General features: G+C 42.0%; 1 protein-coding gene across 1 annotated transcript in view; it reads right to left on the bottom strand.

Moving 5' to 3' along the window:
- Positions 1–1,308: 1,308 nt before the first annotated feature.
- adamtsl2 (ADAMTS-like 2) overlaps positions 1,309–24,941 on the bottom strand; it is a 39,807-nt gene continuing 16,174 nt past the window's right edge. Inside the window, 19 exon segments of the mRNA XM_042488558.1 lie at positions 1,309–2,855; positions 3,208–3,352; positions 3,888–4,064; positions 5,145–5,315; positions 6,465–6,620; positions 7,833–8,046; positions 8,160–8,286; positions 9,333–9,436; positions 11,018–11,381; positions 13,542–13,839; positions 14,420–14,542; positions 14,544–14,596; positions 14,810–14,890; positions 15,691–15,814; positions 16,686–16,831; positions 18,101–18,203; positions 18,503–18,578; positions 19,863–20,005; positions 23,059–23,164. Of these exon segments, the coding sequence (XP_042344492.1) occupies positions 2,728–2,855; positions 3,208–3,352; positions 3,888–4,064; positions 5,145–5,315; positions 6,465–6,620; positions 7,833–8,046; positions 8,160–8,286; positions 9,333–9,436; positions 11,018–11,381; positions 13,542–13,839; positions 14,420–14,542; positions 14,544–14,596; positions 14,810–14,890; positions 15,691–15,814; positions 16,686–16,831; positions 18,101–18,203; positions 18,503–18,578; positions 19,863–20,005; positions 23,059–23,163 (2,838 nt within the window). The 5' untranslated portion in view covers position 23,164 and the 3' untranslated portion in view covers positions 1,309–2,727.

The raw sequence follows: 24,941 nt of genomic DNA on the forward strand, positions 1-24,941 counted from the left end.
CAGTACACAATGTCCATACTTACGTTTTGTACAAAGAGGTATCAGTTATATAAAAACACAGTACAAAATAGTTAAAAATGAGACATACATGAATACATTTCAGCCATACTTCAAGTGTCAGGAATCCTCTGTGTTTGTATTTACTCTCCTCTGTCACACACAGACCAGAACTGGCGTCGGTTGACCCGATGATTAAACCGCCGGCTGGCATCAGGAGCGTCGCGATAAATGAAAATGTGCTATGACTAATAAATATGCTTCCATATCCTGCAGGCGCACCGGCACGGCGCCAAGCGGGCAGGGGGTGGAATGGAAATATAAACTTTTTACATGCCAGACACCAAACTGAAACACAATTAAATAATATTCCATAAACAGTATCTGTATTAAATATTCTAGTCATGCAGTATATTCAGTTGAGAAATAATTTAATAGATCTTTTCATGGCAGCGATGAACGCGATGAGAGCGAGCTGCTAACTGATGGTGGACGTCTGTGACACCGTCTGAGTGTTGACTCCACTTTGTCTCCGACTGCACGGTTTCTGAGAGGAAGATTTTCTACCAGAGCCGATAAATAAAAACAGCTGATAAGAACTGGCTTTAGTTGCACGAGGTCTTGGGATAATATTGGAGATGATCAGGAAAATGTGTTTTTTTTCTCAAAGATGGGGGAGACAGTCTTAACCCTTAAGGCCCGCTTTAATATTTCACACACTCAAAATCAAGCTTTAAAAAATATTATACATTAACAGTATTTTCTGCTTTTATTGTGTTTATTTTTTTAACCAACATCAGTCCTAATCATAAATATCAAATATTCGTTCATTTTCAGAATTTCAGTCATTTAAATGCCGGGTTTTTGTCATGATGCCACTGTGTCAGTGATCAGCATCATTGACTGTGACAGGTCACCTAGTGGAAATAGCATGTATTTCCTCCATATGCCAAATATGGTCAAAATGACCTCATCAGGTGGAAAATAGTCAAAATGACAAATTCAGAGTCAAAAGCCCAGAATGACACCCAGAAATAATACAAGTCCTGTTTTTCTGCTCTGATGGCTGTGGGATCAAAAATGTCAGTTTGAATGGGTTTCAATGGAGCATTTTTGGACCTGAACAGTCTGAATGTAACTATTTAGTTTCCACAGTGTATTTTAGACTTATTGTAGGAGCTGAGCTGCAAACTCACTGATTACACTCAAATACACAATCATGTAAAAGTTATGCCATATGCATGAACACAACCAAATTATCAAAAAATGAAGAATGAAAAGAGCGTAAAATGCACCAGACAGTCCCTAAGGGTTAATTTGACGTCACTGAGTAAAAGATCTGATAATAAACTTTGAGAATATTGTATTTCAAGTCTGAGAAAAAACTCGACTTCTGCGCCTCCTCTTGGCTCCAAACTTTGGAAAATGTAGCCGTGAACAGAAGATTCAACACGTTTTCTTTCCGAATCATCACATATTGCAGCTTTGTGCGTCCTCATATTACGCTCTAGGTGTCCTTCTGCTGCTGTTGACGTGCCAGGACGCCGCTACAGTGATGTCAACACAAGCACATGGTGGGATCGCAGTGCACGGGGTTATATTTAGGCACCATATTTAGCACATGCAGCCACGGATGGTACGGATTCGGCAAAAAAGCACATGGTCGGGTGTAAAACCATCACAATCAGACGGGGAGGGGATTCTGGACTCCCGCATGAGTCCGGGGTTTGTTGGATTCAGCCACCGTCCCTCCAGCTCGCCCTTACGCTCATCACATTATATCATTACAGGCAGCGTTTAAACCTGACGCTGTTCTGTGTCTATCATGCGGACGCAACAAGTTCGTCTGACCGCGTTCTTGAGTGACGCCTATCCACATGTAAGGCTTAGCTGCTGTCCAATGATGTAAAATAACCACGAAAGTGCGGTCTGGCCACATTCGCAGCTGACAACGTCCGGTGGCATTTCACGTGGATTCGAAAGGTGGTTTTTAGCGTCAATATCTTTAGCTTAAAGTACTGCAAAAGTGGTGGTATTTGAGGACTTTGGAATGAGAACAGACTGAAATAATTCAGTGAATAATAAACACGGGGTTACCGTGTGAAACGTGCGCACGCACCTTTGGTCATCTAGTGGGAGGGGCTTCAGAAAGAGAGAGGAGGTGTTTTCAATTTCGGACTTTTTCATGTCCTCTTTTGAAAACTGCTTATGTCAGATTTAACTGAACAAGTATTAGTTTTTGGAACTTAATGTGTGCTGAGTTGTTTCAGGTTTTCGTGAGGGCCCCTGACCTCTGTGCTGGCTGTCAGCTGTGTTCAAACCATCCCAACACCAGAACAAGTAACTGACCAAAACATTAAATGGCAGAGAACATTTCCTAAAAATAAAAATGGCTTTTTACCAGATTCCTTCTCTGTTCATCCAGAATAAACCAGAAACACATTACATTCTGTTTTTGGAAAAGAAATGCAAAATAATAATTGGCGGAAGTTTGTATGTGTGAACACTGCAGTCGATGCAGCATCAAAAAGACCGACAAAATGTTCAGATTTAAATTATCCGACTTGACAAATGGACTCGTGTAAATCCAAGTTGTTGTCGGACGCTCTGGACTTTCAGCTTCCTCTAAGTGTTCACAGTAACTGTTGTACCTCTCGAACTTTAGCGTACCCATGTCTTTCCTCGTGCTGGAGTTGGAGTCGTGGTGGAGAGAGGCGGCGGTGTCCCGGACTAGGAGGTCGGCGGGCGGAGGGCGCGGCAGGAGTGGCAGCAGGCCTTGCTATAGTACCAGTGGCTGCACAGGTTGACCTTCAGCGCCAGCAGGCAGTTGGTGGAGGGACGATCCTGGCAGCTCTCATCTGAGGTGCAGGTCACCCATGAAAGAGTTAATGTTAGATATTTCACACGCACACGCTTCCAGTCGCCTCTCTGTCAGCTCCATGATATCTGTACTAAGTTTTGGTGGTGCTTTTTTGGTTGGTTTTGGACCTGCACATTTAGCTATAAAAACTGTTTTGTATAAATAAATAAAAGTGCTTAGAAATATTAAAGAAAACTCTCGCTTGTTTGTCACACATGCAATAAAATCTCAGGTTAGTTGAGGGGACAGGGGCCCCACACAGGGGCCCCACACAGGGACTTAGGGTTAGGGTTGGAGTTAGGTCTTAGTTGTGATGGTTTAGGTTAGGGTATGATGTCCTGAGCTGTTACCTGGCGGCTCGGTGGGGCAGGGCTGCAGAGTGCAGGTCTGTTTGGCCACAGGTTTGGTGAGGGGGTCGCAGCCTCGGACCAGCTCCCTGCCCTGGTAACACTTGACGTCCCTCATCCTCACCCCCACACCACACGTCTTAGTGCACTGCGGACAGAGACAAATGCTGCTGCTGTAACTGACAGATACGAGCTCCTCGGTTCGCCTCTGTGACATTTTCTGCTTTAATCCCAAACTTGTTGCGTTCCTCAAGGCTCCATTTTGGGCCCTATCCTATTGTCATTGTATATGCTGCCGCACCGGTCTATTTTTTAATAAACATAACATTCCTTTTCATTGTATTGTTTTTTTGTATTCTGTTTTTGGATCTGTATCTGTTCTGTTCTTGTAAGCGTTTTTCATTATTTTGCATTTTTCTATTTTTGCTTCTGTTTTTGTTTTCTTCTTTTTGCATTTCATGTAAAGTGTCTTTGAGTACCTAAGTGCTATACAAGTCCTATCTATTATTATTATTTTCTATTGTTCTCATTGTTTGCTTCTGTCATCATCTTTTGATATTTACAAATTAAGTGTGACTTGACTTTGACACACCATGTTGTACACCACTAATGTTGTTGTGGTCTTACTGGAGCAAAGAAACCCAGTCTCCATGGTGGAGGTGTGTGCGCCTCGCAGAGCTCACCTCAGACCAGGGGGTGGTGTACCATTTGAAGCACGGCCTCTCAAAGCAGGTGTTCTCCTCTTCGGGCTTCTCGGTGCCTCCACACGCCTCCTCGTCAAACACCTGGAACTTTCCTCCACTGATGCCGACGCACAGGACGAGCCTTCGTTTCACACCGCGGCCGCACGTTGTGTTACACTGCGAACAGAAACAGAGTATTCACATTGTCGATTCTCGTGAAGACACCTAAAGAGAATTCCTGCACTCCTAATTTTTTTTAAAACACATTTTTATCATATGCTCCTAAACTGCAGGTCTGGTTTGTGACCAAGTTTATTGAAATATATCAAAAGCTTGTTGATGATTCATTGTGTTTTGAAGATATTAATCAAGGAACTTTAGAGGGGGCGTGGCTCCGCACATAAATAGACTTAACTCCATAACCATTTATGTTTAACGAGTTAAGAACAATACCTGCTGAGAATTTAATTAAAGTCGACCATTAGGGGGCACCGACAACGCAGAAAAATTACTGGACGTGACACAATACAAATCAGACTATAAATTAAAAAAATAGTTTGTCCAATCATTCCAAAACTTGCAGAAAATGTTTAAAGAACTACGAGTAACATACCCTGACGGTTTCATTTAAATCGACCATTAGGGGGGAGACTAAGATGTAAAAAATAATTGGACGTGACGCAATACAAATCAGACCATAGATCAAATCTTGCTTGCAGAATCATTCCAGAACTTGCAGGATATGTTACATAATAATGTTGAACCAAGTGTGTACAATGATTTTGAAATTGGTTCCTAGGCGGCGCCACAAATCCATTTTGATTTTCATTAAAAGCACATTTATGACATCTCTCCCTAAACTGTTGGTCCTATCCAGATTTCAAGTTTTAAAGGTCCATGAACCCTGTAACCACCACTCATTTATTATATATGTTTTAACTTTTCAAATACAGTCTGTTTTATTCCTATGTTTTAGTTTCTGCAGCAGTTTGTGCTTTATGTCTTTGTCATGGATTCTCACAGTTCACACTTTGATGTTTTCACGTATTGAAGTTTAAACTGACTGCTTCATTGTAATTGTTGTGCACAGGACAAATAAAGACTGTATATACATAAATATATCTGTCCATAAAAAAATTAATCAGATTAACTTTAGTCCTTTAATAGCCCTGTATGATGTCCTCCAAATGCTTCTTTTGTCCAACAAATATTTACAAACAGTTCGATGTTGGTGTGGACACTGTGCAGAGGACTCACCCTGTCCCAGTCCTGGCTCAGCCAGTGTGGAGCACAGTCTCTCTCTCCGCAGGGGTGGATGGCCAGCGGCTTTTCCTCCGCAGAGCACTGGTACTCAGGAACCACTCGACCCTCGGGAGCCTTACAGTACACATGACGCACCGTCTTCCCCTGGTCGCACGACCCCGAGCACTGCAACGACGAGGGTCAAAGGTCAAACTGGATGATTCACGATCAACACGAGGTATTCCTGCTGCCGTCACTGCCTTCCGCAGCCGCATCTTTGTCACGAAGCTCAGAGTGAAACGCTGTTTGTCACATGAAGTCAGATCAGGTTGCCTCACATCCGATTAAATTAAAAGGAAGCTTCACATGAAATAAAACTGCATTAAGTCACATCACACATCGTCAGAGGAAAGGAAGAGCACATCGTGTCACATCACATCAGATAAAACACATTCATTTAAAATAACATCACAGGACGTCTGATCAGAGTGCCAACACACGTCAGCAGGACTGATTATTTACTGTAGCTGAACGAATACCTTCACCTGCAGTATGACCATTTATATATCAATTATTCACCGTGTGTAATAGGGCGGGGTAAAAAAATTGATTCATCAATGCATTGCAACATGTTTTTTGCCAATTCAATATCGAATGCTGTAATTCTGGCCAAGCAAAAGTTTTAAGTTAAATCAAACTGATATACACTTTACTTAGAGGAGTATCAAAGATGCTTTAACCACCTAATTTTACAAATATGAGCAGGGCATAGTAATAGAAATAACACTGCATAAAAACACTTATTGCAGGGCTGTTGAATTGGCACAGGTGTACGCTAAAAATGTGGTCGTGTTTGGTGATTTTCCAAACAACAATAAATAATTCTGACCCAACATTAGCTGTTTCACCGAGAATAATATTTCATGCCGTGCATGTTTGTGCCTAGTTGGACTCTGCAGTTGTAAATTAGTCCTGCAAGTTTCCAGACTTTGACTTTGAATGGAACATCAGGAAGTGCACACAATAAAATCCATAAATTCACACCGCAGCACTGAAGTCCAAACAGCTGGGACAGGTGAGCTGTTTTATTTGGAACAACCTGTTCAAACTCAAAACATTAAGAGGAGGAAAAATCTGTCTTAAAATATGAGTGAACAACTCAGACAGGTTGTAAAAAATAATCCTGACTGACTGTGATTTCTCAGAGTGGGAAATGATGGTTTTGTTTGGATAGCAGCACGAAGAGGAGCAGCTCCGAGCGATAAACACACATATATCACACTGTTTATGTCACTGTCTCTGTATGTCGTGCACGTGGAGGGTTAAGACACTCACAGGCCCCCATTCGGACACGGTCCAGTGGCGTTCGCAGGGCGGACCGGTGCAGTTCTTGATGTTTGGTGGTTTGGTCATCGGGTCACATGGTCGGGTCTCGTCAGAGCAGCGGACATCGCGGGTCACCTGGGCTTTGCGGCCACATTTAGCAGGACACTGGATCAGGGAGAGGCGCACAGAGACAATTTTACCACATAAATGATGTTTCATGTAGCAGTAAACACTTAGATGAGTAAAGTTGGAACATTTATATCGTTGATGAAAACTATGACGAAAATGTTTTGTCAATTACCTTTTTTTGCCATGACCAAAATGTCGAGCTAAAAATAGATCTTGATAATGAAAACTATGACAGAATCTATGTTTAATTTTCATTGACAAGATGGGATGAGACGAAAATGTTAGTTGTGGACTATCAGACTTTCAAAATAAGAGGAGAGGAAGACAGAAACAACAGCCAGGTGTTTAGTTTACAATGAACCTGGGTACAAATCCCAGTTGCCTCAAACGAGTTATTTGTGGTGTTTAAGTTTTTCAAATTCAATTTTAGACCTATTTTTAAAAAAAATATCTCTACATAAATTTTTATATAAAACCCGTCACCTTGATTCTAATTTCTAGGAACTGTATTCACCTAATTGGATTAGTTTAAATAGGAAAAAACCATCTTGACTAAAATGCATTCTTGTCAACTAAAACATGGGAGGTGTAGTCTCTCCTCCTAAGGCTTACCACGTAGGCACGTGGAGGGGCAGAGAGGTCCCAAAACTAAGCCATACCGCCAAATATCATACTGCAAATAGAAATAAAGTTTTTAGACTACAGTGGTCCTGACTGAATTTTGTTTGAGTGACTTACAACTCAGTTTGCATGTGGATGAGAGGCTAAAACTTAGAGGATATTATCTGTTTTCAAAAATATCTCTATGTGTGTGGACAGGGCCTTGAAAATGCCCAAAGAACAGCTGACTGTATCTGGATCAGCGAGCTGTACATTTCACTTTTCTGTTTGCTTTTTTTTCCAAATCTGTTGGCTCAAATCACATCTAGAGTTTTTGTTTGTGTGTGCGTGTGTCTGGTTAGTGTCTCTGGAGAATCCATCAGTGACCACAATCAGACCACAAGACAGCAGCAGACAGCTGTTAAACCTGAACCTGACAAGAGTAAGAGGGAGAGATGTCTGCGCTGCAAGAACATCCCTCTCTGACTGACGGAGGGTCGCTCAAAAGTCCAGAAGAACAAGAATCCAAACAAACATTATTTTTAAAGTCAAAATTATTAAAATGCGTTGATCTTGCAGAATTGCAAACAGCGCAAATATTGTTTTAAGTGTTTTCTCAGCGGGGAGGATCGTTACGACGTCTCATACCTCGGTCCACTCGGCCACCTCCCACTGTGGGCCGCAGGCGGGGCTCTTGCAGGGCCGTCTCTCCACAGGTCTCTCCAGGTCGGCCATGGTGCAGAGGTCACTGTACACCGAGCTGTCCAGGCCCGGCGAGAGCATCTTCCAACAGCGAACTTGACGAAACTGGAAACCCTCCCCGCAGGTCCTCGAGCACTCGCTCCAGCTGCTCGCCTCCCATCTGAAACACCACATTCTCATCACGGGTCTGACAGCTACGCTCCGTTTTTATAACAGCAAGAAACAAACAGCACCATGTTCTGTTAAACAGTTTCAGCGATTGTTTTATTGTACCTGGGCTGACACTCTCTCCCGATGCAGAAGTCGTGGACCGGCTCCGGTCTGGTCAGAGCGTCACAGTACATATCGTGCACCTCGATGCCGTCATAACGAATGCATGTGACGAAGGACTTTGATACACCTGTGTTGTGGGCAAGAAACACTTAGCTGAAGGCAAAGTTACTTCTATAAAACATTTTTTAAAAAAAGAAAATCTCAGTGTGTTTTACATAAAAAGAAGTCAAGGAAGGCTAGTCACAAACAGGTCACAAGCACACACACGCAAGAAGGCGCACACAAAATATCCAAATGGCCGAAGACATTTTAGGGGAGTTGGACTGCTTTGGCATATTAGTACTTTCTAACTTAATTTAGCAATGCTGCTTTATTGTACCTAAAGCAACATAACCTCCTTTCACCTTCTTCTTTTTCCCTCACTCTGTTGCTCTATTCCCTGCAGCTCGCTGGATTTTCTGCAGTTTTTTAATGACACATCACATTTTTTTGACTGAGATGCCACTGTGTTTCCTGTAGCTTCTTAGCCACCAAAAGTGGATGCTGTAAGGGACTCGTCACTGTTTTTCCTGCAGAATTACTGCCACAAAAAGCAGGGATTTTTTTACTAAGACATTACTGCATTTAATGCGGCATTTTTGGCACCAGAAGTGGGTGTATTTTAGGGACTTGTTCCTATTTTTCCTGCAGCTTTTTAGCAGCCAAATACAGTGTCTTTTAGTGCCCTATTGCAGTTTTTCCAGGGGAACAGTACCATAAAAAGAGTCTGTTTTTTACCGAAACATCATTCCTCACACCAGTGGGGAACGTGCCGCCGCAAACCAGGTATTTCCCGCCAAAGCATGATCTTTCCCTACCATTACCAAGTGTTTTTTGTGCCTAAACTTAAACACACTTTAACCACAAAGTTTCAGTGTATCTGCTACATAATAACGTACAAACATAAAGTAACTGTGGTTTAGAGAAACTGCCAACATTTTTCTGAGCAATCACTTTGAAAAATGCTAGTGAAAATGTAGTGTAAATCCAAATAAAGTTTGTAATTATAATCATATGGTATGAAGTCGATACTAATATTATAACTGTTTACACCTGTGTTTGTCAAGACCAAACGTTTGTGTGTGTGTGTGTGTGTGTGTGTGTGTGTGTGTGTGCCTGCGTATTTGCACGTACCTATAGAGCAGGTCATGCTGCAGGGCTCCTGAGAGGAAAGTTTCCAGCGGTACATGTCGGCAGCACTCAGCTTCAGGTTCTTCTGGTAGATCCTTTGATTCCCCCTGTCACCACACACACACACACACACACACACACACACACACACACACACACACACACACACACACACAAACATATAAGAAAGAGCAAACCCTCATGTCGTGCACGTATTTAGCCATATTTTTCACAAAAACATGACATACTTAAACATACTGTACATGAGTCTGAGTTTCCTCAGAAGCTTTATCATTTTTTATCATGAGATAAATTGTACCTGCAGTGAAGACCTCAGATAGATTTTAAAACGTTAAATTTTAAATGATATTCTTTTCGGGACATTTAAGGCTACCCAGTCGTGCAGAGGCTGAACCACGCTGAGGCTGACCACAGTGTGACAGCTGATTCACGGTCTGCGTCCCGGCAGACGCACTTTGTTTTTTCATCACATCACATAAAAGTCATGTGCACATTCTTCTGTCATAACACTGGTCGCTCCCTCCGCCTCCTCCTCCGCCAGACGTTTATTTGAAAATCACTTTGAGTTATTCCTCACCGGCATCCCTCCATGTGAGCCAGACTGATTCCTGCACATTATTTTCTCCCTCGAGGTGACTGCTGTCTGACAGCACACTTTCCCCCTTTGCATCATATTTTTCACTTTTCTTGCAAATACCTTGAATTATTTGTTTCTAAGTGTGGCTGTAACTCCCCCCCCTCCTCTCAGTGCTCCTCTGCTCTGCTCGTTTCCTCTCCTCTCCGTCTCTCAGACCAGAGGGCGTGTCATACACTGTTTTATAGCTGCTGGCTGCATAACTGGTGAAGCCGTGTTTGGACACGGAGCAGCGAAGACAACATGAATTATAAATATGATGAATGGAAAACCTGCCAGGTAACCTGTCTGTCTCTCTGCCTGTAAATCCACCCGTCTGTCTGCCGTTCACTCTGTATTTGATGTACTTGATGCTCTTTTCACCTTTGGATTATCTGTTTTCTATTCGATTTTCTGGTTACTAAAGAATTGTATAATTTCTGTTAAAATTAAGATTCCTTATCTTTAGCGTCATGTGTGCTACCCAATGTAAACATTAAAGGATTGATAAAAAAAGATTCCAGACACATAATATCTCAATATGCAGACGACATAATCATATATATATATATATATATATATATATAGAAAATATATAGAAAATTTCATTTCAAATCACACTTATGCAGTAAAATAGAGCAATTCAGAAGATATTCAGGTTTTGAGATCAATTTTAACAAATCTCAATCTTGCCTCTTACACGTGACATTAACATTAATACCAATTGTACCTCTGTCTACTCTCCTATTAAGCAGAATCCACATTTGAACAAACACTTTAAATCAGTCAAAATATGCAAATTGACAAATCTTGGTAAAGAACAATTTAAATAGAGAATACAACATTCTTAATACAGATTTTTAAAAATACTTAACAAGCAAAGCCAACATGAATTATGTTATGTTTGTCGGTTTTGAACATTGGGGTGGAGAGTAGGGAAGGCCAGATATGATGATATTCAGTGTATGTTCACTCACTTGTGACTGCTGAATGTTGCAAACATCTGAAAGAAAAGGTGAGTAAAGAAGAGATTACCTGGTTTCTGTCAGATTACCTGGTTCTGTTGGAGCGGGTGGAGCTCCTCCCTCCACTCTGCACTGTTTTGTTCTGATAGGAACCGTCTCCGCTGTCGTTGCGTTTGCGGCCCAGAGTGAACTCCAGCGTCTCGTTGACACCAAACGGCCCGTCTGGCTCCAGGCTGCTCAGATCCATCTCCACCGGTCCCACCTCCGAGGAGAACAGACCGTCTCCCTCCGTCAGCAGCTGGTTGGTTGAGATATTGATGAGCAGCTCGTCGGGGCTGAGTCTGCCGTCCAGCAGGACCCTCCAGATGAGGTTTTGGGAGTCTGGACCCGTATCCAGGGGCCCACCAGCCGGGGCCGGGATGGCGGTGCTGCCTGCATGACTGCTGTTTCCTTCTGATGGATCAAAGTGGGAAAAACTGAGACGTTATTCAAGTTATTTCCATCGTTTGTGTTTTTTCTTGCGTTGCTGCTGAGGAGTCACCAAGCTGACTTTCATTGTTCTTTTAAACAATGACAATAAAGATCTTGTCTTATCTTATCTTATCTTATCTTATCTTATCTTAAGTAATCTGTGACCAGGTAAACTACATTTTAAAAACATGACAAATGAATCTACCTTGTACGTCGTTATCTAGAAACCTCAAAGGTATGTTTTTCAATATCGTTATAAATGCAGGCATTCCTCCTTGTTTTAAACTTATTGTATGTAGTGCACAGCACGCACCAGCTCAGTCTGTGGTCTCTACTGGTGGAAAAGGCAGCTGAGCTGAAAGACACAGCAACATCTGATGGTAGAGTGAGAAGCTACAGGACTGTAAACAGCCAGCTGCCAGCAGGCAGACAGACTGTGAGGAATAACGGCATGTTTTTTACAGCTAACTTAGTGAATTAAGAATTACTTTAGACCAAACTGGAGCTGGTGAATGTAGAAACAGAAGACGGGAGTAACCAAAATGTTTTTTGTTTTTTTTTTTTAAATTTTGTCTCTATCCAGTTTCTCTGGACCGAGAGAAAGTTGAATTCAAAAGGTGTACAGTTGTATTTCTGTTTAATAAGGAAAATAGGTGTGAGAATATTATTTTTCTTAATGTTTTGTGGGTGTCATTCATGTATTTATTAGTCTGAAAAGCTGAAAGTAAGTCGTGCCGCACACTAACATCAACATATACTCTGGTGAAATTTCAGGAATGTATGAATCTATGTACTGAGCAATTTAAACCAGGTTTGTAATTGTACAAAATACCAGAAACATCTCTCAATATCATACAGCCCAATACAAAAACTTCACGACCCCAACTTCTGTCTGACAAGAAAACCTGAGTGACATTTATTACATTTGTACAGGATATTTTAAAATAACTGTGTGGATGGAAAACATCAGAGGAGGAGGAAAACATAAAGCGGATTTGAGAGGATAAAGTCAGGGCTCAGTGGTCTGTAGTATGACGTCAGCCCGTGTAGAAAGTGTACGCTGAGCCTTTCAGCCACCTCCACATCTCGTCTCACCGCCCGAAGCGGTGGTGTAATGGCCTCGACAGTCAGCTGAGCGAGCCGAGAGCCCGCAGGAAAGCCATTACTGCTCATGTTTGTGATGCAGCCATTTTTAAAAGAAAAAAAAACCACCACAAAACTTTGAATTTTTCATCTGGCGCTGATTCTCTTTATGTGTCTGTGCAATGAATAATGCAGAGCTTCAAAGGGCCATCTCTCACACACACACACACACACACACAGAAAGAGAGCGCGAGAGAGGATCGGCTGTGAAATCTGACCTATTTCATCTAATCTGCCAATGGGCCACTGAACCACCTTCTCTAATTTCTCCTTTCAGTTCTGTCTTTCTCCTACACATCTCTCTCTTTTTTCTTTCTCTTATGCCTCATTCTCACGGCGTGGCACGGCTCGACAGGTTCCTACAGTTAAAGAAAGTTAAATTTAAGACTTTTTAAGACTTTTTTAATGCCTCTCAAAATGAAATTTAAAACAAATTTTACAATAACTACAACTGACAAATAAAAAACATGGGGTACCAACATAAAACGGTCAGATGTACATGAAAAACATCAAACATATACTGTCAAAAATGTGGTTTGCCTTAAAAAGCTTGTTTACTTTTCATTTCTTTGGATGTGGTAAATGTACGTGTGTTGTTTTGTTGGTTTCGCTGTCCCGAGCTGAGTGACATTAAATTAAATCATTTAAAAAATCAATAATACCTTATTAACTTATATTACGATTAAATTATCTTATTTTATATTAATTATTATTTTGAGATTTTACACTGCAACATCAGAAAAAAAAAGGATTCACAATAGACTTTTTCCAATGTTTTAGCAATTTTGAGTCTTTTAAAAGTGTGAAAGAGAAGATATTTTAATAACAATTAAGCCCTTATTTAAAAATAATTGATTGTCTTTTGAGACTTTTTGAAGATCCGCAGGAACTCATGACTCGTCTCATTTTTGGGAGATTTTCCATCATCAAAAACTGTGGATCGTACCTGGTATTTACTTGATGCTGAAGTAATTCATACTTGTTACAAATTGTCCTTACCTGCAAATTTTGGGCCGACCACTCCATCCTGGTCGCAGTCGATGGCCGCCGTCTCCTCGTACACCTCGTTGGTCTCTTGGCCCTTCTGCCCGTCACCCAGGTCCATCTGGCTGTCAGGAATCACCTGGTCATACATACTGCTGTTGGGGGTCAGCAGGCCCCCCACCTCCACAGAAACCTCTCCGGCTGAGGTGTCTGATCCCGTGTAGACGGGTGGAGGCGGGACAGGTGGCAGGGAGTCTCGGAGGACGGTGTATTCGTATGTGATGTACGGTGTGCGACCGTTCTGGTTCCACACCTGAGCGACAAAGAGAGAGTAAATATGTTTACATGATGTTAGAAAAAGGTGAATTATTGTGTCAGTGCGACTAAAACTGGACTTTAAAATACAAGTTAACATATGAGTCTGACTAAATCGAATTTCTCGCAGTCGGACTAACACACCCAGATAACCTGACTGGAAGTCGAGCTTTTCCGTCACCTCAGTCAGACTTTAACTGGACGAGGTGATCTGCACGTGCTCCTGTACACTGCCAAGGTCTCCCTCAGTGGCTCGGGATATGGACTGTGCGTTTATGTGCACTTATGAAAGGGGGAAAAACGGGTGCTTCAAAATGGGTCAGGCATTTTAAAAACGTTAAGCACTGGGGAGGGACTTGTGTTTGTAATTTTGGCTGAGGTGAGGGACATGAAGTTGAAAAGGTAGAATTTTGTATTTGTTTTAAATAAAAAAAGTTCAAAGTGAAACAAACTGAAACAAAGGGCCCTGACAGGAATCAAACTGGCGACGTGGTGGTGATTTTCTGAGGTCACAACATAAATGATGACATGACAACAGTTAGCATCATGATGAATGTGGAGGAAGGTCAAAGGTGTACCAGAATATTGATGGGCTGGTCGATGGGACCTTTGGCGACAATGTACTCAATCCCGGTTTCGTACACATCCATGGGCCGGCGGTACTTGAAGACGGCGCCTGCTGCGTGGAAATTCTGGGGACTGTTCCACCTTGTAGGCCCCGTTAAAGAAGAAGTTGCCCGCCTGGTCGGTCACAGCTGGGGGACGAGATACATGGAAAACTCTGAGAGGTACAAAACAATCTGAGAGCAGAGTTTTTTTGTGTCAAAAAAGTCCAGAATTTTCTCCATCAACTTAAAATCCACGAAACATTTAAAAGACAGTTATTTGCTTAAAAATTGTCTTTGGTGAGCATATGTGTGAGTGTGTGAAATCAAGAAATATAAATCGTATGTTTGTGAATGACCCACCTAGAACATCGGCTGACTTCTTCCTCTCGATAATCTGGATGTCCCATGATCCTTCAGGGATTTGGGTGATAAAAGAGTAACCTTGACAACAGGAAAACGAACGTGGTCAGTGTCATCTCATGGTTTTGATTTTGCCTTTTTTTTTTGGTGTTTATTTAACCAAAAAAATTGCTCTAACCAACGCTGATGACTTTAAACCAACAGCGGTGGATTTTTGAAGTGGCGCTGTATCACATATTTATGTATAGTCAGTGTACTACATGCAGTAGCTGGCGGTCTGCGCGCTCTCCACCGTGGTGTCGGAGTGTCGGACGATGCGCGCTCTCCACCGCGGCCTCGGACGATGCGCGCTCTCCACTGCGGTGTCGGAGTGTCGGACGATGCGCGCTCAACGCCACGGCTTAGAGAAGGGCCCCCAGACCCCCCTCTTGATTTGTGTCCCTCTGGCATGGGGCTGCGAGGTGTCCTTTATTATTCCACCCAGAGGGTCGCAACCTTACTTCCCGCATTTGGAGAACCAAATGCCAAAAAATCATTAATTAAACAAACAAATCATAATCTGTAGTCGCTTATTACTGCTAGCCAATAAAAGACGCTCGTAGAACTGTTAATAAAAGCAATATCACACCGGAGGTTGTGTTATTGGACTGTGTATCATCACGGCTGTGATCTGGTTGCAGGCACAGCCGTGATGATACACAGTACAACATCACTCCCTCTATATTGCTTAAGTATCTGTTACAGCCCCACTCCAAAAATCCACAACTATAAAATTTAATATAATTTTGATATCTGACTAAACATTTACATGTGTACCAAAGAGAGACAGTCCTACATATTAAACTTAATTTCCATATTTGTTGGTGGACAGCCTGGCTCACCCAGAGTCGTGGCTCCTCGGCGGAAGTTTCCAGTGACTCTGCTGCAGCTGCTGCCGTCCCCCTGACAGACCCCACACTTATCCAAGGTGTTGGAGGAAAACAAGACACCGTCACATCCGATTGGCTGAGCAACAAAGCCGAAGTAGAAGAAAAGAGGATGAAATTCTAAAAAAGTCTGTGAAAACATGGATGCTTCACACACTTCTTTCCCCCGGCAGCACAGATCTCCACAAACAGCACAGCTTCACGGTGAGTGTCACTAATTCAGAATCTGCCTAAATATCCTGAGATACGATGCTGAATAATGGACAGAAAAGTGTATCGAATGTCATCACTCTGTCATTTTATCCTATAAAACATCCGTGAGAAATTTTGTCATAATTAGTGTATGAGGTTTTGAGTTTGGCCAAAAACGTGTTTCGTGAGGCCACCATGACCTTAACTTTTGACCTTCGACCACCAAAATCGAATCACCTCATGTGTATGTTTGTGACCAAATATAGGGAAACTTCCTAGACCTTGACCTTTGACCTTTGGGCCAAATTTGAAGAAATACACTCAAATACAAATATTGTGTTCCCCAGAATGAGATAGATGAGGTCATAGGGACCTTGACATTTAACCTGTGACCATCAAAATCTAGTCACTTAATTGATTAATCCAAGTTGATGTTTGTGCCAAATTTACACTGTGGCTTTTATTTTGAAATCTCACTACACTGAGACAACTGCTTGTGGTGTTTCAGGTTGAACTTTTGGAATCACTGTTCAACTTTTTGGATTCGAGAAGCTCTGTGTTGGTAAAGTAGTTTGTTACTCTGCACCTCATTCAGTTTCCTTGTTTGCCAGAAAGTAGAGATGCAGCAGCGTCCTCCCTGTGGGTTTGTTGTTCATACACACTGTGTGCGGTGCTTTCAGGGCTGCTGAAAACCTTAACGTGGAGTCAGACTGAGGGGAATTAAAACAGGTAGAGAGTAAAGAAGAAGCTGGACTCACCTCACACTTACCGTCCACGCAGACTCCACGGTAACTGCTGTACTTGCAGGACGTGCCGTCTCGTGCCGTCACCATCAGTTGCCGCTGGCCGTCGGTCGTGGTGCAGTGGAGGTCACAGGGGTTACTGGAGATGTGGACATAGTCGTCTACAGAGAAACACAGGACTACTGGTCACAATTTTTCTTCTGACCTACATGTCCCTAATCACTGCTGGTTGAAAAAATTAAATACATTTGCAATATTTAAAGAAAATATTTTGATGATTTCTTTTTTAATTTTTGGCAATTTTTGGCGATAACATTCTGGCAATTTCTTTTCCCATCCAAACCCCCTGTGTACTTTACATTATCGTTGGATTTTCACATTTCCGAAGGTCCTTTGAAACATCATGTGTTATTACACGGGTTTATGAAACAGATTTCTATGACTTTTCCAAAAACTTTCAGGGTATATTCCGTTTTCCAAAATGTTTCCAGGCTTGGAAATTGCTATCTGCTTATATCGTGACTTTTCATGATCATACAAACTTTTTGGGACTGGGAAGAACGTTTAACCCTTTGAAACCTGAGCAAATTGGCTTGATTTCTTTCAAAAACATGGAAAGAATGCAAAGATCAACTTAATAACAACTGACTCAAAACAACACAAAATGAGTATAAAAAACAAGAAAAATACCCTAAAGTTAAGGAGAAAAAAGCTAAATTAAAATAATTATTCAAAAAAAGCCAAGAAAATTACCTCAAAATTAGCGCAAAAAAAAAACAAAACAAGGAAAGCAGAAAGAAAAAAACATGGCAATGACCTGAAATGCTTAACAAATATCAAAAACGCTGTAACATCATCTCAAATGCACACATGATTATGTTAGTCCCTCCCACCTCACATCCATAACATCAGTGACTCTCTTTCTGTTTCGAAATCTCTACTTAAAACACATCTTTTTAAACTTGCATATTCAGTCTGATCCCTCTACAGCTCAGTCTGGTCACGCTAAACTTTTGTACATATGAATTTATACACTTCTAATTTGTATTCTTATTTCATTTAATCTGTCGTTATACTGTTGTTTTTGTAACTCTGCCTTGTAAGGTGACCTTGTGTGCCCACAGATAAAATGTGTTATTATTATTATTATAGTTTAATAGATGTAATTCTCCAGCTTAAAAAAATTCTACTTATAAAAAAAGAAATTTCTTCCTGGTTCAAAGATTTAATACTCGTGAAAGGCATCTAAACCCAGCACAATTAAACCTGCGTCGATCCAGGTTTCAAACAACAGGCAGAGCTTTAAGAGGTCACATAAAGGATGCTGCTGTTTCGATGCTGAAGCTCAGCAGCTCACACAGACCTCAGTCACCTCGGGTCTGTTTCAGGGGTAAAAAGAGGTTGTCAGTGTGTTTTATGGGTGTTAATACCAGGATACAGAGGTTTCCACTGGTAGTTCCTCCCATTGTAAAGCTGTGAGTTGAAGGACCAGCACTGCTCCTCTCTGAAGCTCCTCCCAGTGGCAGGACATTCCTGCAGTGCAGAGACGGCACAGGCCATTAAAAGAGGTCTGTTTCACACTTGTTAAGACTCGGTTTTACAGTATGTTGTACAAATAAATTCTTTTTAAGCGTTTATTTGTGCTGGGATGGTTTTCTGAGAGTGCAGGATGATTCTGAGCCCCGCCCGGCTTCACTTTCAAACAGTCATGCCTAAAAGGCCGCCCACCGCGACCGCAGACCTCTTCTGTCGGCCAGTCAGAGGGACTGTGTTTGTTTTAATAAAGATGTGAAATAAAGTGATGAGAAATCAGCTGAAAGTCTTTGACTCACCTCAGTGTTGCAGAGATGATATTTCTTTGCGGTTCCTGTGCAGGTCATGTTGTCCTTCCCAGCAGCAACTTTCTTTCTTTGAACAGAAAAAAAAACATTTGGAGAAATAACAAAATATCAAAAACGGTGAATTATCGTCGTGCTGTTGTATGCCTCCACGAACCCGTCAAGCTGCAGGTAAAGTTTACATCCATGGCTGTAAAAAACATGGATGTTTTACACAAATCTGCCCCCCAGCAGCACAGCAGATCTCTACAATCAGCTCAGTTTACAGATCAGTGTCACCAAACGCCTCCCCTTCTGTTCCTGAGCTATGACGCTGACTGATGGCTGAAAGTCTTTTTAAATTATTCCTTTTGAATATAAAATGTCATCACTTCATCATCTTATCTCACTAGACATTTGTGTGAAATTTTTTCATAATTAATGTATAAATTATTGAGTTATGGTCACAGTAACCTTGACCTTTGACTTTCAAAAACCATATTCTGATCAGTGGACATTTTTGCCAAATTTGATTAAACAAAAAGGTTTTCTTAAGATATCTCATTCACAAGACTGAAATGGATTAAGTCTAACTGTTAAGTTCACTTTGAACGTTTGTGCCATATTTGAGTAAATTCCTTTAAGGTGTTCATAAGATAATGTGTTTACAAGAAAGAGACAAAAGCAAGTCACTGTGAACACCAAAATCTAATCAGGTCATCCTTGAGTCCAAGTAAATGTTTGTGCTAAATTTAAAGAAAATTTTGAGATGCCGCATTTGCATGACTTTGATGTACGTAGTTAGGGATAGACAGACATACAGAAAAACCCCAAAACATAACGCCTCTGGGCTTAGCTGTTGCCAGTGTGAAGGCCAAATTGAACATAAAACATTGGGTATAAATTATAATAAATAAAATATCAGGTTGAAATGCATATCCTGATGTGTCTATGAGCTCAAAATGCAGTTCACCTCAGACATACTCATCTACCAAATGAATGAACTGCCATCACAGGTGGTTTTTAAACATTTTGCGATCAAGTTCAGTTCAGACTTGTCTTGTCTGTTTCCCCTACAGAAAAAATAATCGTTTTTTGCTGCGTTTAATTGCATGTGTTTGGAGGTAGAAATGTGCATGTACACACATGCGTAATTGTGCATTAAGGAAAAGGAGAAGTATGAAATGTTTTGTGACATTATGGAGAAATGTTTGCATTTGATGTTGTTGCTAATTTTCTTCTGGAAGTCTGAACTCATTAAAAAGTCATATGTGGAACTTTAATAAAAACTCTGAGTAGCTGTGATGGGGATGCATGAAATTAAAATTTATAAAAGTGCAAATCTGTGTGTGTGTTTGTGCACAGACTGACTGACCTCTGTTTGAGGCAGTGTCGCTCCTGTGACATCACTCCCCCTCCACAGGCTCGAGTGCACGCCGTCCACTTGGCCCACTCCCCCCACCAGTATGTGGTGACCTCCAGCTCCTCCTCCAGACTGTTGGACGCCACGCCGTCTTCCTGAACACGCACATAAGACACACAACACGCGGTAATTCAGTTGGCAGTTGTAGCATTAATCATATTAACAGTATTAAGACCTACAGAGAAGCAGCTGTTTGTGGGTTCATCGGAATCATATCCTTCTCTACAGCTGCACACTTTTAAATGCAATTTTGTGCGAAGTGGCTGACTAAATAACAGACAATTTTGTCTGATTTAGGATAATGCACAGTACTGAGGGATGAGATTCACTTGGCCCACACACCACCACACACTGAGTGATGAATCCATCTGAACATGGCTGCACGACCACAGTCGCGACACACCCGCAAGCTCTTAGGCCGGCTTTACGCGGGCCACAACCAGGCCACGACTTAACCCCTAAAAGCCAATTACATTTGATTTGCTGCATTTGGGGGATGTTTGGTCCAGAATCTCAATCCTGCCACAGTAATGAATCTTAAAATGTGGCTGGTTTTTCATATTAGTCCATACCTGGGGATATGTGTAACCACATGCAGACTTCAGCGGATGTGCACACCACAGCCTCGTGCAGACCTACACTATATGGACAAAAGTATTGAGCCACCTACACATTATACCTCCAGGAGCTTTTATGACATCCCAGTCTAAATCCACAGGCATTAATATGGGGCTGCTCCCCCCTTTGCAGCTAGAACAGCTTCCACTCTTCTGGGAAGACTTTCTACAAGATTTTGGAGTGTGTCTGTTGACTGCACAGCTAGGTGCTTGATTTTATACACCTGTGGCAATGGGACTGAATGAAACACCTGAATTCAATGATGAATTGGCGTGGCCCAGTACTTTTGTCATCCCAGGATCAAGGACAAGTTTGTTTTTTAAACTTTGTTTTAAAAAATGACCAATAAATCTACCTTCTACCTTCTATATAGTGTATACGCTGGTGTAGATTTTGCAGAAAATGCAAATAGACTAATAACAAACTGCTTTGTAATGGCAAAGCTTTTAAAAATCACGCTTTATTTCTGTCATTCAAGCTGCATCTCCACCTTCGACCACGGTGTGGGTTCAATGGCAGAGTGAGGCTGTCTGTGTTTTCACTCACTGATTCCACAGGCAGAGAAAAAGTCAACATTATGTATAAAGTATCTTCTTTTTACAAAACGGGCATGGGCAGTGGGTGAATAAGACAAAGGGCTTCGTCATTCTCTACCTGCGTGTAAAAGCAAGTAAAGAGTACATTTGTACTAGCTGTTGAGGTGGTATTGTGATAGCAGGCAGTATTTGCTGTAGCATAAGTTGTGGTTAGTGAGAGTTATTAATAGTTTTAGCTGTGTCTAAAACTGCTCTTCTGATGATTGTGCGGGCATAATAGAGAGCGTCACAACCGAATGGAAACACAAAAAACACGCGTCACAGTGTTTTGTTCTGGGGCTCCAACGTGTGAAGACGGTCAGCTTTTCACACATTCCTGATGTGCCGGAGCGGCATTAATTCAGGCCGATGGCTGCGTCCCTTCATTCAGACAGATTCATCAGAGTGACCGCTGGAATGTGCACTGAGCTCCTTGTAAAGGTGTGAGACAGAGCAGCTGTGAGAGCGGACGAGCGACTCTGGAAATACCAGACAGAGAGCGTAAGTGAGAGAGAAACGGGAGGAGATAGATGGGTACAGAGAGAGAGAGAGACAGGAGAGTAACTGACAGAGCAACTAATCAAACCCCTTTGATTACTTTTTTAAAGTTTTGCAGCTTAAATGTCCCACGATATTTGCTGCAGTGACATCACTGCTCCCACCGCATTACAGAAAAATGCTTGATGCTCCAACTTGCCTAATCAGACAATTTTCCTATGATACGCTGAGCTCCTTTTCATTCTCTCTCATCTGCAAATGCTCATGTCCCTTTACTGCATAACACTACCTCGGCTTCTTCTCTGCAGCGTTTGTGCACCCTTGTTTCGTAGTTTTCCCGGATCATGGCTGCGCCTTGATCTTGGTCATTGTTTTGCTGATGCTGTGATCCTGCCTCTGGCTGTGCTCATGTTGTGGCTGCACTGATGCTGTGTTCCTACCTCCAGCTTGGATCGTGACCATGGTTGTGCTGTTGTTGTGGTCCTGTCTGTGGCTGTGCAGTGTCTTGGGCCTTGTTTGCACTGATGCCACAATCCTGCTCAACGAAATCTTCTACTGACATTTTTAGTTACGTGGTTGTTATCGTCACTTGCAATATTTGCACGTAACATCGAATGCTATCCATAAGTGCTGTTCTGTTGGAAACTGGACGTAGTTTCAGCTTGTTGAAGACATTTCGATTCTCATCCAAGAAGCTTCTTCAGTTCTAATCAACTGTAAGGGAGCGCAGGCTTTAAACCCTGTGGAGGTGTGTGCTACAGAGTCGTTAAGGTCACATGTCGACTCTGAGTTTCAGAGTCGTTGAGGCCACTTGTGAGTTATTGACTCACATTGAGGTTTTTATTCCCATTAGAGTTTTTTTTCAGGGGCGTTTTTCCTTAGTCGATGTTAGGGGTTGAAGAGGGACAGAGGGATGTTTTATGCTGTGAAGCCCTCTGAGGCAAATTATAATTTGTAATAATGGGCTTTATAAATAAAATTGCCTTGACTATGGCTATTTGCCTGACACGCACTGTGCATGCTCGAAGTGCGGCCGTGACGTCACCGTTCTGCACATTGCCTGTTTACGGCGACAAGAACGGGTGGTGTTTTAATAAATTACACTCTGGAACCCGTTTTCAGAAGTTTGCATTTTCAGGCAAACGTTCAGGGTCTGTGTGATAAAGCTCTGTACTCTTTGTGTCTGCAGTTGCGGTATGGGTAGCAGGCAATACAAAAATACAGAAAGACAACCTGTAGTTCTCCGACTCTGTGGGATGATGCAAAATACATCATCCGGCAACGTTTTGCCCTTGGGGGAGGAGGGATATCTAGGTACAGGTTGAATGGAGGGAAGTTTACCACAGTTCATCAGCACATACTGCCAACATGGTTTTGATACAAAGCTGGTTGAAAATGGACGCAGTATCCCTTTAAGTCATCACTGTGTCTCCTGTGTGTCCCTCTGTATTACGTACCTGCAGCCCTCTGGTGGACAGGTTCCCCACAGACACTACCAGCGTCAGGAAGCCCAGCAGGACCACACCCGTCTCCCCGCACCGTTCCCATGACTGCACCCTCATCCTGATTAATCAGAGAGAGAGAGAAAGAAAGACAGGGTTAATATGCAGACAAAAAAAGAAATATGCGGTGGTTGAAGAGGCTGCTCTGGTGCTTAAAGTTTCCAGGTCACGGCTGCAGCAGCTTGGGTAAAGAAACAGACCACTTCCTCCAGACTCTGCTCTGTAAATGACTTCTAACCTTATTTCATTTCTGGCTTGAAAGATAAGCAACACATCTCTCTGAGGACAACATACTATAACCCAGATTTCTAACGATTCCAGTGGTTGAATATCAGGAGCTACCGTCAAGACGACTTAGAAAGATATTTAGGAAAATGTGTAGGTTCACTGCCCAAATCCGCCCTGTGTCCTGTTTCTGATGAAAGACAGTCAGCTGCAAAATAATCAGAAACTGCTGGAGGGCCAACTTTTGCAAAATGACAAGAACGCCAGTTGCAGTAGCTCCATACGACAGGAACTTAAGGATAATCTTAAGGATTTTAGAATATTTGTAGGATTTTAGGATGCTTTTGGGTTTAAGGATATTAGTAGGATTTTAGGACATTTCTAGGTTTTTAGGAGGTTTCTAACATTTTAAACATTTCTAGGATTTCAGGAATTTAAGATATTTAAAGGATTTTAGGACATTTTCCAGGATTTAGGGCGCTTCTAGGATTTTAGGATATTTGTAGGATTTTAGCACATTTCCAGGATTTTAGGTCATTTTTAAGATTTCACGACATTTCTAGGATTTTAGGATGCTTCTCAAATTTTAGGACATTACTGGGATTTAGGAGATTTGTAGTATTTTAGGTCATTTTTAGGATTTTAAGACATTTCTAAGATTTCTAGGATATTAGGACATTTCTCATATTTCTAGGTTTTCAGGAGGTTTCTAGCATTTTCTAGGATTTTATCATACCACTACACGTGACAGTTTTTCACCAAACACAGAGCAGCCGGCAGTGTGATTCATGGAGGGAACTGTGTCCAGAAACCTGTCTGTGTTTCTAGATGGAAGCACCCAGTGATGAGTCTTTAACAAAGGCTGAAGGCTATGAAGGGAAATATCATGACCACTAATGAGTTCTCGTGGCATTAAAAACCCACGTCCAGGCACTTATGTGAATTGTGGATGAAAGCACGCTGCCCAGACGTGTGGGTGTTTTTTTTTCATGTCCTCTCCCTCTCCAAATTGAGGCTTCTCAGCTTCCAAACCCACAGAAAGGGCCTGGAGTTGGATTTTTTTTACACCACGAGAACACATTTGTGGTCGTAATATTTCCTCTCTGACTCTCCAGTGAAATCCCTCGCCTCCAAGAACATCTGTGGTTGTTTAGGGGGGGATACCTGAAGTGCTGCTGCTGCTGCTGTCTTCTAGCTTCACAAAGACAGAAGGCTGTTTGACAGTTAATCTCACCAGTGCTGATCCAAAACGCTACAGACAAAACACAGCCAATGATTCGTGAGGTGCCGAATGTAAGCTTTCTGTACCTCACCGATTTTACCAAATAAATTAGCCTTTTGTTGCTCTGATGTAAGCAGTTGTACTGAAACATTAATTCTATCCAGTCTTAAAAGGGAAAGATTTAAGGTAATTTGATAAATGGGGATGCTTAGTTAGCTGAGAAAGATTGATATCACTCTTGTGTCATGAGCATTAAAGCTGGGGTAGACAACCCCGTCTCATTCAAAAGTCGTCAAATACAGCCGTTTTTCAGTGATTTCTGCGTAAGATCTCGATGCACATGGCCACCTTTTACAGCTGTATGATATGCCACCGTGTCTGCTGAGAACGC

Source organism: Plectropomus leopardus, chromosome 6 (genome assembly GCF_008729295.1).
Source record: "Plectropomus leopardus isolate mb chromosome 6, YSFRI_Pleo_2.0, whole genome shotgun sequence".
In the NCBI taxonomy this organism is placed as follows: Eukaryota; Metazoa; Chordata; class Actinopteri; order Perciformes; family Serranidae; genus Plectropomus; species Plectropomus leopardus.